The sequence below is a fragment of the Calypte anna genome, chromosome 4B (genome assembly GCF_003957555.1).
Source record: "Calypte anna isolate BGI_N300 chromosome 4B, bCalAnn1_v1.p, whole genome shotgun sequence".
NCBI classification, from domain to species: Eukaryota; Metazoa; Chordata; class Aves; order Apodiformes; family Trochilidae; genus Calypte; species Calypte anna.
In genome coordinates this window covers 14,020,657-14,034,170 of record NC_044249.1, presented here as the reverse complement: position 1 = coordinate 14,034,170, position 13,514 = coordinate 14,020,657, and the positions used below count along the sequence as shown (strand labels likewise).

The 13,514-nt window shown below is 43.5% G+C and overlaps 1 protein-coding gene across 1 annotated transcript in view; it reads right to left on the bottom strand.

Annotated features, from left to right (window-relative positions):
* CPZ (carboxypeptidase Z) overlaps positions 1-13,514 on the bottom strand; it is a 33,919-nt gene that overhangs the window by 15,983 nt on the left and 4,422 nt on the right. The window contains exons 3-5 of the mRNA XM_008501819.2: positions 3,268-3,642; positions 2,254-2,466; positions 116-312 (exon numbers count right to left, since the gene is read on the bottom strand). Coding sequence (XP_008500041.1) covers positions 116-312; positions 2,254-2,466; positions 3,268-3,642 — 785 coding nt within the window. The remainder of the gene's footprint in view (positions 1-115; positions 313-2,253; positions 2,467-3,267; positions 3,643-13,514) is intronic.

Below are 13,514 nucleotides of genomic sequence, written 5' to 3'. Positions count from 1 at the left end.
AGCCGATTATTAACCTTCTCTCCAACATGTGACACTCCTCTCCCAGTTTGCCCTTTCTGATGGGGAATTCTAGAGACATGAAGCACTGAACATTTTCTTATAAAAAGTGTTTTACCTCTTCTGCTGCCAGTTCATATCCATCAGGGTTGAGAGAAGGCAAGAGATGAATTCTGGTATTATTAATCAAGGTCTGGATGCGAGGATTCCCGAGAAGATATTCCGAACATAGATACTGTGCAAGGTATATTAGCAGTTCTTTCCCCACAACTTCATTTCCATGCATGTTGCCAATGTACTTAAATTCTGGTTTGACTGTGAAATATGAAGGAATGAGATGCTTCAGTTCAGTTATATCTGGATTGCTTCCAAAAGCAGAGTGATCCACATAGCTTACTGATCAGTCAGTTTTATTTACAGTAATTTAATACATACATTCCTGTAAGTAACACACCAGTTCCAGGTGAATATTCCCTCCATTACAAGTCCATTCAGCAACAATTTAAATAGTGTACAATAATATTAGGTCCATACTTTCTGGATCCCAATCCATAAGAAGCAGTTGTTGCTCTGAGCTTTCACTGGACTCATTAATCGTGAAGGAGGAAAGCTGCAAACAGAAATGTCAAGCCATGGCTGGGAAGGAACAAAATACACCCCTGGCACTCTTACTTACCATGGGCAGCTTCAATGCCAGCTCCTAGATATGACCTGCAGATGTGTAATATATTAGCCCTCTGCTTGGAGATGAAGTTAGGTCATGCATAAAAAGTGACTTTTAGATTAAATAGCCTTGGAATAAGACTATTTGAAACAACTTCACAGTTCCTTGCAGTTACTCTCTCATGTTCCATGTTTCCTTAGAGATTAATAGAAACTAGAAAACAGATGTGCTTTGCAGAACACCCTTTCCTGTCTATCCTTTCAGCTTCATCTTTGATCCCAGACAGCCCTAAACACCAGATACTGAGGAGTCTGGCACCAAACTATTATGCCAGCTTGTTCAGGCTGTAAAAGCTCCAGCTCTATAGCTATTTCCACCCTCTTTTATGCTATCCTGAGCATGAAGCAACAGATTTTGAAGGAAATGCTCAGTAATGTGTTAAATTACCATCTTTTATCATGCCATATTACAGTTTCAATTTAATGTAATTCACAGGCTTTGTGTTTTCCTGACAAATGGAGTATCAGCTTTAAATGATACCTGCAACTTCTTTACACAAGAGAGGAACGATGATGTGCTAGGAAACAGTAATATAAATCACTCTGTTAAAGACATCTACTGGGGTCTTGATCAAGTTTAAAGGCATTTCAAAATATCTCTACACCGTGGAAGGCAGTGTGGTCAAGAATAACCAAAGCTAAAACCAGTCTTTGCTGCCTTCTCTGCTGAGGAATAACCTGAGGTTCTTGGTCTGCAGCAATGGCCATAGCAGTCCAGCAGATTTAGTCAGGTATGATAGCTGAGCTGGGGGCTGGTAACTAGAAATTATACCTAATAATCCCCAAGGAATTGATCTGCATTTTGAAGAATCTAGAGCATTTAAAAATGTGGCCCTTGCTGTCTCATTGAAGAACCTACAAAACAGAGAACAGCACTGCTGTTTGCAGTAAAATAGTGAGAATCTGTATCCTAAATGTATTCAGGTGCTGTCATATTACAACATAAACTTTTGGTATCATTGTTACACTGACAGATATTGCAGTGACTTGAATTTCTGTTCAGGAGGACTGTTTTTTGTTCTGCATTAGCCCTTTTCTTGAGGTCAATGTCCTTCTGCATCTGAGGCTTTCTCATAAGGTCCACTTATTTTAGGATGTGAAGGACCATGTTTAGAGTAAGCACAAGCATCACTTGTGTGAAGTGTGTAGGGTTTGAGGGTGCGGTGATACATAAAAGGAAACTGAGGAGGTGGCAGATAATGGAGAGGACAGGTCAGTAACAAAAAAAATTTTTTGTACACTGGGCACAAATAAACATCACTGCAATCAAGTACACAGCCATGCACCTAGGAATAGGGAGCATCAACTAAGGTCATAAACTGAGGTCATAAAGTTAGGAAATTGCAACTGGACTATAAATGCTACAGTGAATCATTGGCTACTGCTGTAGTTCAGGAAAACAAAGGAGGAGAAATGTTTCTGAATGAATACTTTTTACAGTTTAAGTGTTATCCTGTTAAAAGAACCTGATTTCACTCAGATGGGTAACCTGGAGTTCCCTGAAGCAAAGTGAACAACACTGATATAACTCACGCAGCTCATGGTGTCCAGGCTTGGTTGAAAACTCAATCACAAAAAGATCCTTCCCATCAAAACTGCGACCTATGCTGTAAGTTGTTGCAATATGGGAGCATTTAGAAGCAGTCTTCTTCAGTGTGCTCACCATTTGGGAGTAGGAATGGTGTTTGAACTGAATAAAAGTTGCTGGCAAGTCTGAGGGTGAATCTTCTTCCACATCTACTTCTCCTGCAACGGCAAAATGTAAGTAAAACACTTTAAAAGAAACTAAAACCATGGTGCCTATAGGACTGTATCAATGACAGTACTTTCCCATAAAGTAACCTTTTCAGTAGTAGAAATATAGAGAAGACAGCTGCAATCAAAACCTTAAATCTGTGTAGTGCATCCTACACTGTTTATTGTAGCATATTTTGTTTGCAAAACCGTATCAATGCATATGCACACTGACAAATATTTTTTGTGATCTTCAGTTATAATTTGCCCTTTAGCACGCTTAGCACATTTTAGTCACAAAATGTACAGATTTTTCTCTTTGAATCTGGTGAATCAAATTAATTTTTTTGAAAAATTTTTATGTCTTCAGCTATCTGGATCTGCTTCATCTAAACAAAAATCTGTGACAATTACTAATGAGATTATTTTAATGAGTTGTTAAACTTGTCAAGTAGTCATGAATGTGCATTAAAGTTTCAGTTCTAAAATAAAATGTTTCACATATAGAGACAGCTATCATGCAGGGCAGGGCTTACCTAACTGCACATTGGCAGTCCAAATACTTCTCTCTGAGCTGCCTCTTTTGATGGGCTTTGTATATGAGGGAGAGAAATGGGTGCTTTTTGAGCACAGTTTAATTAAGTGCTTAAAATAGGTGGGAAAAAATGAATCACACCTTACAGGTGTCTATAAAGATGACAAGCTGAGATGACAAGCAAAGAACTTTTGTGCCATAGGCTTGTCATGCTGAGTGAGAGGAGACCCTTCCTTATCTCGATGAGTAAGATGTGTCCATAGAGCTCCCTCCCTTACCTCGGAGCTTTGCCAGTGGATCAAAACATCCCTCCTCCTCCCCCACGAAAAAGCGGTCACAGTCTAAGAAGTAGGGCCAAGCCATGTCTATTGCATCAAAGGCAGGGAGGCAATTTTTTTTCAGGTTTTCACAGGCATGCCTGCAGGGCTTTATAACTTTGTCCTTTTCACACTGCGGGGCCAGCACAGAGCAGCCCAGGAGCCTCAGGTCTGGATTGCATTCTCCCTGGAGCAAGTTGTGGATCACACTGATGAGAAGGTACTCAGAGCTGTACTCAATCACCTCTCGAGACTTCTGATCCAGAAAATTGGGATACATCATCTGAGTGTAGGCAACGTCAGTACAAGAACTTAAAGCGATGTCCACGCATTTTGCTAGGAAAAGGAGATGAACATATGAAAAATAACTTCCTTCATCAACATTCTGAATAGGTGAAAGACAGCATAAAAATAACTTGGTCTATAAAATTTTTGTTGTGTTTTTGGCAGATAAGACTTGAGGCAGTTTGAAATACCCTGAAATGGATTTGATGGCTAAAACCACTTATAGAAAGATGACGGAAAGTATGCTTGGTCTGGAGATTATAAGCAGTTTGATGGAAGCAAATGTCATTCAGTAGTCAAATATATGTATATGACAATTTGATAGGGCACCAGGGGTTATCTGATTGATAAGCATGGCTCCTGAAATAAGATTTATTTTGCCAATTCAATATCTGAACAACAATACAAGAACAAATTCCTGGCCAGAAAACACTGGAGTACCTGGCCCACAATTAACAAATAGCTTGAAAACCATAAAAATTAATAAAGTCTGGTTACCAAATGAAGGGCTGTCTGATACTCAATTAAATATTACCTGATTTAAATTAAGAATACAGTTCAAGATTGTAGTGGAACAAAGCAATCAGACGTCTCTGATTACCGAGAAGAGGGTGTGAGCCAGTATCAAATCCACCTGTGCCCAATTAGGGCAGGCCCCCTATTTAGCATGTGCAAGACCAGGGGGCCAATAAAAGGTGAAACTCACAGCCACAGACTAGCTCACTCCCGAGCACTGTACTACCTTTATTGTGCTACTAGTGCTCATCGCCTCCAAAGTGAGGCTCTCGTGGCGCAGCTGGTTAAGACCCAGTACTGCAATGCTGAAAGCCCCAGGTTTGAGACTCCACAGAGAGCCTCACTACAGAGCCTACTACAGTGGTAGTACAGCTGGATCCATCCAGCACCTCTGCTTAGACTCACTGGTAGCCCAGTGGGCAGGCTCAGTTTGTCCACTGTCTGGCCCCTCGATCCCCTGCCTCCCAGCTGCCTCCTGGACTGACACACATGCAGGTCTCTCTAGTAGCAAAACCACTGTGGTCTTTCCAATACCCGACTTGGACCTCCTGGTTCCTCCAGTAGTAAACTGTGAGATGCTCAGGTCTCTTCAGTATCCAGCTCAGGAAGACAGCTGCTCAAATATCCAGCTCCCAAATATTTTGTCCTGTCTACTACTAGTCCAGCTTGGTCTTTTCTAGCAACTGCACAGACATACATACATATAGGCACATACATACAGGCACAGGGCACACATCCCTCCAGCGGCTGCACCCCAGACATAAAACCTCTCCTGACCCATGGTCTCACTCCTATCACTGGCATGTGGAGCCCAATACAACCTCATCTGCACACAAAACCAAGAGAGACCCTCACTCAAAGAGCTGGAAATTGAGTTTAATAAGATAGGTCAGACTGCAGGGATCAGGTGCAGAGCATGGCCAGACAAGTTCACCGAGCAGCCAATCTTTGATCTGCTTTAAAAAGGAAGGGTTTGACATTGTATCTCAAGTGTGGCTGTGTAAGAAATCAGGCTTATGTTTGAAAAAGATGTTGAGCTGCCCAGCCCTGACAGCCTTGCAATATTTCTAAGTATGCTTAAAAACTGTAAGTCAGATGCCTAGGAAATTTCATTAATGAAAATATAGGTCTTTAGTAATCTAGTTTAGTCTAAGAAGTTCATGTGAGTCCTTCTGTAAGTACCAAGATGCCTTAAAGATCCTCCCCTAACAAATCTATTGGTCCCACATAATGCTGTGCATATCTTTCTCCGGTGGATATGAGGGGACATATTTCTTCCCCATCCTAATTCATCCTATCTCTTGCAACTGTATTTTATAATCCTTTTAATAAAATCTTAGAACTTATTATTTGCTTCCTCAATTACTCTCATGGGAATGCTTGTCCAAAATCTCACTTCTCTAATGGTTAGAAATTACCTTTTAATTTCCTGCCTACAAGTATCCTGGCTAGTTTCTCTACATGTGTTGTTGTGCCAGCATTGTCCTGTAGCTTAAATAGTTCTCTGTTCTTCCCAGTGCATGACTGCACTGTGTGTTTACAGAGAGCAATCACATCCCATTAACTTTCTATTTACTAATCAAATAAACAAAGCTCTCTTGATTTTGAAGGAAGGTGGTTTGATGACCCAGCAGAGGCCTCTTTTACTTCTGTAGCCTAGTTTTTCACCCAGTGAATTCAGCATTTGTCCTTGTAAGACCAAATCCATTATGCTCTCTCTTTTTCCTACTAAGGAAAGTTTAAATTTCTACTTTCAATGTATTTGTTGAACTGTAATCATCTGCATATGCACTGCTAATGAGCTGATCATCTTTAGCCAAAACAGAATAATTATAATGAGAACAAAATTAACCTTGGGATTTTATCTTGGAGGGAGGCATTTAATTGCAAATAAGTCTGGTTCTATACTATGAGTTGTCATTATCTACATTGCCTCATAAAATAAACAAGGGGTCAGGACTAGCAAAACCAGCCCATCTCCAACATCACCAACAAGCAGCAAGCAGTAAGCAGCAAGCTGAAAAAAAATATATCCTTGCAAACTCCTTTCCTGGCTTAGTACATTATGCTAAACAGCACTAAAGTATACCTGGTTCATCAGCAGTGCCTTCCATTGCAGGATTTCAGAGTTTCCTTTAGTTAAGCACAATCCCCTCAGGGAGTTAGTTATTAAGGTCAAGGCATTTCTAAAAAAGCTTCATCTCAGTCAGATACTGCATGTAGCTTTACATCTGGGGATAATCATAGAACAGCATTTTGTACAGTGCTAGCTGGGAACAAGAAAGACGCGATTGCTGTTAGCAAGAGCTCCAGGAATTAAATGTCCTGATAAAACTGGATGTCACTTCCTTTCTGAATCTGGATAGCCTTATATCCATCCCAGTGTCACCACTGGACCCAGCAAATTGTTCCATACAGAGGGGAGAATTTTCTGTGGATGGGACTGTCTTGAGTTCAGCCACATCACAGCGAGCAGAGTGACACTAACTCTGGTTATCACCAGGGTCATGATCAATGAATCTCCTTCATTACTTTGAACTCTTCTGGCTAAGAAATACAGACACCTTTTTTCTCCTCACTATAAAATGACTGTATTGTAGCTATTACTTCAGACTAGAGGGTCGCATGTGCTGAGAGCAATTCCTTGTGTGTTCATTTGGGGAACACAAATGCTCCCATTTCCTTAAAGGTAAGAGCTCTTTCCCCACTTGCTGGCTTCTTGGACCAAGCTAAAAATGTCCTTTTTGTTTGTCTCTCTGACAAGCTCTGATCAAAGAGCAGAACTGAGGCACACACAACCTTCCAGACAGCTCTTACTCTGCAGGAGTGCTATAGCCATCAGGCAGCTTGGTATGTGGCACAAACCCTTCCTCCAGGGTGTCAGTATTCTGCTTATTCAGCTGGAGCAAAAAGGCATCCTGGCAACACACAGGAACAAAAGCAGAGGAAACTGAAGGGAAAATGTGGCAGGCAGGGTCTGGGCACAGTGCTGCTGCTTTGCCCTGCTCTGGCTCTCTGAGCAGCAGCAGCTCTTGCTGCATTTAGCAAATTCATCTTTCTGCCCAGCTGGCCAAGAGAAGCAAGGGATGGCTGATGGAAGAGACATATAAAACTTTGCTAAATCCTATGGTGCAGCTGGCTTCACAAGAGGATTATTTAGTGAGCAGGAGTAGAGGGTAGCACAGGAGAGGTAAGTACAGCTCTGGTTTCAGACGGTTTGCTGCTGGGCTTCTACACTGTTATTTTTACCATACTTACTGGGAGAGGCAATCTATTAAGCAGCATGGCTATTACTTATTAATAAAGATGCTGTCTGAAGAAGATAGATTTATTTTTTAAAAGCAGAGCCTAAATGCAGATAAAACATTCCCCATGGCAACCAAATTTGTTCATCTCAGTATGTGGTAAGCCTAAGTGATTTTTCAACATCTTCCACTACTTTTGGTCCAGTGTGTCCCTCACAAGTTCAGAGATACCAAAACTCACTCACTGAGTAGCAGCAAAACTAGTCCTTCCTCCTGGGTCCTAAGCTTACACCCGAGCCTCATATTTTTGCAGCATACCATGCTGTTTTCTCCCTGTCTCTCTCATTAGAGGCATCCACGGAACTTCCAACTTCTCAGAGGCCAACTCTGCCCAAACTGTAGCACCTCCCTACCATCCCCCTGCAAGCTGTCCTGTGAGCTGCACATCAGCCACATCTCTGCCACAGAAATACCCAGAAGGGAAACAGCTTCAGCTTTCAGCTTATCAGGAGTTAATGTACATAAAAGCAAGAGAGAAAAGGCCTGGTTTATACCGGACCTTGTTTTCCAGCAAGTCTTAAATGTGTATGTGTGCTGATGTGGTGTTTGGACTTCTCCTACGGTTCCTAATGCCAATGCTGACATATGTTTCCGGAGGGTGCGGCTCTGCAAGTGCCAAAGATAATTCTTCAGTGTGTGTACTTATATAAATAAGTGTGGATGCACGTAACTGGGCCAGAGCCTGCTCAGAGCAGGCTGCAGAAATCCATCGGAGGCAGCTCTGTAGCTGCAGCTGCACACACAGCCCTGTGCCAGTGGGGCTGCATCTCTGTACTCAGTAATAACCTGGTACCAGCAACCCCCCATCCCCATCACTCACAGTTCACTTCGAGGAAGCTCCAGCAATGTCAGCCAGGAGAGTCCTGCCACTCTCCTTTTTCAGAAGAGAAATTGCAGGCAATTATATACAGATTTTCTCAGATTTCCTGATTCAATCGGCAGGCTTCAATTGCTGCTTCTTGTGTGTCTGAAAGGCTAGACCTCTTCTATTTTTTGAGCAGAGGCTTCCCTGGGCTCAGAAGACAGTACCACCTCCTCTCACAGTCCCACCTCCTCTAACAGTCCCATCTGCCAGCAGAGTGGTACAGAGAGACCTTTTTCTTCCTGACCCAGAACAGCCTTTTCCATTTTTTATGTTTATTTTTGTACTATAGCTATTCCACCAGAGCTACAAAAGTCCTTTCAGTAGCACAGTTCCTATTTAGGATTATGGATAGAATAACTAATTGAAGAGCAGAAAAGCCATTTCAAGATTTCTGAGCCCACTCTATAATATACGCTTCTGCTTTTAATTTGCAAAGGCAAGCTTGAAAATCTACAATGCAGCACATACGTATTTTACTGCCAAGCTTACATTTTTTCCTCTCGATGATTCAGTACTGAAAGAAGCAAGCTTCTGTGATTAACCCTAACCCAGACAATAGAGGTCAAAAGCAACTTCAAGTGCCATGGTTTGGCTGGTTGCCTGTTGGAGAGCAAAGCCAAGAGGAGACCTGTGCACTTGAGGATATGAATTAAGCCCAAGATCCAGTCTTAAATCTAAAATATCTAAATTATTCAGTAAGGCTTACACAGTCATACTGTTATGACTGACCTAACATCTAATCTAATGATTAGATAACTATTAACTTATAATAACTAATTGTTAACTAATCTAAGGATCAGTATCTAAAGATTATATACTTTATCTTGTACAGACCAGCACACCCCCTAGCAACCTTCTCAGTTTTTTACAATACTGTTTTAAGCTGGAAGACATATGTATTTATTTTAGTCTGTTTAAAGTCAAAACATCTGCTCTTCCAAACAAAGCATTTCAGTTTCAGATCAAATTAGTATTACTCTCATTGTGGTTTTACACGGCTCACTGCAGTCTTTGCAACAATAATCTGCCTTGTAACACAAAAGAGACAAAATTTAGTATCTGTGGTAACATAAAAACACTGCTGGGCTGTACCATTTTGCAAAGCATTGCAAACAGCACCTGCAAATGGTGAAGCCAACTCCTGCTACACTGCACAAGGGCAAGAGCAGGGCAAGACCCACTACAGATCACTGTCATGCATCAGAAATGTCAGGGAAAAGGTGCAGAAGGAGTGGAGAAATAAAGGGGACCAGCGGCAGAGAAATGAAGCAGTTGAACAGCTTGTCTAGGGAGAAAAATGGTTCAGTAGAAAGCCCAGGAGAGAAGGCAGCTACAAATCTGAAGTATTCATGAAAGGGAAAAAGTGGAGAACATCCACAGCCACAGAGAAGGAATTCCAGGAAAACTGGAGAAGAATGTGGTGACTGCAAGAAACAGCCCACGTGGTTAACTTGTTTTTCTACATACATCAAACCTTTTGTGAGTAGAGGACTTAATTCCTGTTACTGATCTCCCACTCCAGCAGTTTCTGCAGCTGTTCCAGATGAAAAATTTGTTTGCAAGCAGGCAGAAGCAAGAGTTTGACACACAGGCAGGGTGACAAGCACTCTTTTAGCCCACTGCCCTCAGACAGGGAAGCCTGAAAGAACCCGGAAGAGATTAATGGCTGATCTGCCTTCACTTTGCAGATCAAGATCACAGCAGGAAGATTCAAGCCCGTGTTCCCTATTAACCACTCTTCTTTCTGTCACTGCTGCTGCCTGCCATTCACTGAAACCCCCTTTTAACAAATTTCTGAAGGTCTTCCCACAGCAATGACACTGGGGTTGGCTATGTCAGAACTGGTTGTCTCTGGTGCCTGCAAAAAGAAGCTGAATATTACCCAGGGGTGATGGGAGCTCAGGTGACCACAGCTCAAGATCTCTGCAGATGCACAGTGAGACCTGGCACTTGGCAATGGCTAAAAGCCATTCTCAGTGCTGGCCATTAGTTCTCCCTGTCTCCTAACTGTTCAGTTGAAACTCTAACAGGGCTGCAGTATTAGGAGCCTACAAGAACTGAGGAGGAGTATTGCTGTCTGCCTGCCTGTACCCCACAACCTCTCTCAGTGCCTCTAATGACAAGATCCCTGATGCCACCCCAGCTGTGACTCTGTCCAGTAAGTGCTGCTCCAGAGAGCCTTCCCAGCTGAAAATCTTGAAAAGTATAATCACAAAACAAAACAAAGAAAACCACCAACCAAACAGAAACAAAACCCCACACACAAACAATAAACCCAGGATGTATATTTTTTGGACCTCATCTGAGATGGTTTCCTAGTTGTGAAGGAAAAAAACTACTAGCTGGAAAAAAAAAAATCAAAACAAAAAACACAAGGAAACATCATCAGCAACAACAACAGCAAAATGGCCCAGGAGATGCCAAACTGACTGAAGACTTGCTGTGCTCCACGTGTGGCTGGACTGCTGCTGAACACACATTCACTGTGCACCCAGACGATATGGAGGCATATAGAGACCCAGCTCTCAGTGTCTGGCCAGCAAAGGAAGGAGAAATCAGATCTGGGAAATGCTGGCATTAAAACAACAGATGGAATAAAAAGGTGAAATAGGGCAGGAAATCTCTATGAGGATAAAGCTTTTGTCAGGGTGACTGGAGAAAGGTGAAACCGCTTAATAGGCTGGTAAACTGTAACTGTGTTGGCTTCATAACTCTATTTTGTGGCCACATATTCTCTATAGTTTAGTTCTCATTGTCTAAGGGTGCAGTGCTCTCTTAAGTACTTTGGCCAACAGCAACACCATCAGCAACTTACCCTTCATAGAATCATAGAATCATAGAATTGGCTGGGTTGGAAGGGACCTCAGAGATCATCGAGTCCAACCCTTGAACCACCGTTGCGGTTGCTAGACTATGGCACTGAGTGCCACATCCAGTCTCTTTTTAAATATCTCCAGGGATGGAGAATCCACTACTTCCCTGGGCAGCCCATTCCAATGCCGGACCACTCTCTCCGTAAAGAAATTCTTTCTAATATCTAACCTAAACTTCCCTTGGCACAACTTAAGACCATGCCCTCTTGTCTTGTTGAAAGTCGTTTGGCAAAAGAGACCAACCCCCACCTGGCTACACCCTCCTTTCAGGTAGTTGTAGAGAGCGATGAGGTCTCCCCTAAGCCGCCTCTTCTTTAGGCTGAACAACCCCAGCTCTCTCAGCCTCTCCTCATAGGGTCTGTGCTTGAGTCCCTTCATCAGCCTGGTTGCCCTCCTTTGGATCTTCTCCAGGACCTCAATATCCTTCCTGAACTGGGGGGCCCAGAACTGGACACAGGACTCAAGCTGTGGCCTCACCAGGGCTGAGTACAGGGGCAGAATCACTTCCTTGGACCTGCTGGCCACGCTGTTCCGGACACAGGCCAGGATGGCATTGGCTTTATTGGCCACCTGGGCACACTGCTGACTCATGTTCAGCTTCTTGTCGATCCAGACTCCCAGGTCCCTTTCTGCCTGGCTGCTCTCCAGCCACTCTGTCTCCAGCCTGTAGCGCTGCATGGGGTTGTTGTGGCCAAAGTGCAGGACCCGGCACTTGGTCGTGTTAAACCTCATCCCATTGGAATCAGCCCAACTCTCCAGTCTGTCCAGGTCCCTCTGCAGAGCCCTCCTGCCTTCCAGTTGATTCACACTGCCCCCCGGCTTAGTGTCGTCTGCGAATTTGCTGATGATGGACTCAATCCCCTCATCTAAATCATCAATGAAGATATTGAACAGAACTGGGCCCAACACTGATCCCTGGGGGACACCACTAGTGACCGGCTGCCAACTGGATGCAGCCCCATTCAGCACCACTCTCTGGGCCCGGCCCTCCAGCCAGTTCTTAACCCAGCACAGGGTGCTCCTGTCAAAGCCGCGGGCTGATAGTTTTTTCAGGAGAATGCTGTGGGAAACGGTGTCAAAGGCCTTGCTAAAGTCCAGGTAGACCACATCCACCGCCTTCCCCTCATCCACCAGTCGGGTCACCTGATCATAAAAGGAGATCAGGTTGGTCAGGCATGACCTGCCCTTCCTAAACCCATGCTGGCTGGGTCTGATCCCTTGCCCATCCTGCAGGTGCTGTGTGATTGCACTGAGGATGATCTGTTCCATGACCCTGCCAGGCACTGAGGTCAGGCTGATGGGCCTGTAGTTTTCCGGGTCCTCTTTCCGGCCCTTTTTGTGGATTGGTGTGACATTCGCCAATTTCCAATCATCTGGGATGTCCCCAGTGAGCCAGGACTGTTGGTAGATGATAGAGAGAGGCTTGGCAAGCTCTTCTGCCAGCTCCTTCATTACCCTTGGGTGGATCCCATCTGGTCCCATAGACTTGTGGGGATCCAAGCATCTCAGTAGGTCACTGACCGTGTCCTTCAGGATTACAGGGGGGCTGTTTAGATTCATGTCACTTTCTATGAGCTCCAGAAGCCATCCGTCTTCAGGGTAACCTGTCTTTCTGCTGAAAACTGAGGTAAAGAAGGTGTTAAATACCTCAGCCTTTTCTTCATCTTTGACAACTATATTCCCACCCGTGTCCAGTAAAGGATGGATGTTTTCCTTGCCCCTTCTTTTGCTGCTGATGTATCTGTAGAAGGACTTTTTGTTATCCTTCACAGAGGTGGCAAGATTCTGTTCACATTTTGCCTTTGTCTCTCTGATTTTCTTTCGACATGACTTAACAATATTCCTTAATTCCTCCTCAGTAGTTAGCCCTTTTTTCCATAATTGGTAGGCCCTCCTCTTAACCCTAATTTCTTTCAGAGTCTCCCAATTCAGCCAGGCCGGTCGTCTTACCCGCCGGCTCGCCTTTCGGCACACTGGGACAGCCTGCTCCTGCTCCTTGAGCCAGTTCAACTCTGTTGAATCCCACTGGGCAGGGGACCATGTCTGAAAAACTGAAGCTTTGTCTTCTTTGCCACAACCCTTCCAAAACATTTATCAAAACATCAGGCTATCCTCTTTAAATGCAACCCAGGCAGTCCCTCAGCATAACTGTCTTTTCATTATCTTAGGTGGGTGAAATCTATTGTAATTAAAACCACATCTGGTTCTTCTGTAGGTAGTTGAGCTGTAGCCAAATGTGGTATTTTTATGCTACAAAAGATTGTCAGTTAATTCAACAGGCTTTACTAAAACCTTAGTAACACTGGAACTTTAAATCCGCATCTTAATCTTATACTGTCTCCTAGATAGGGCTGTCCTGATATA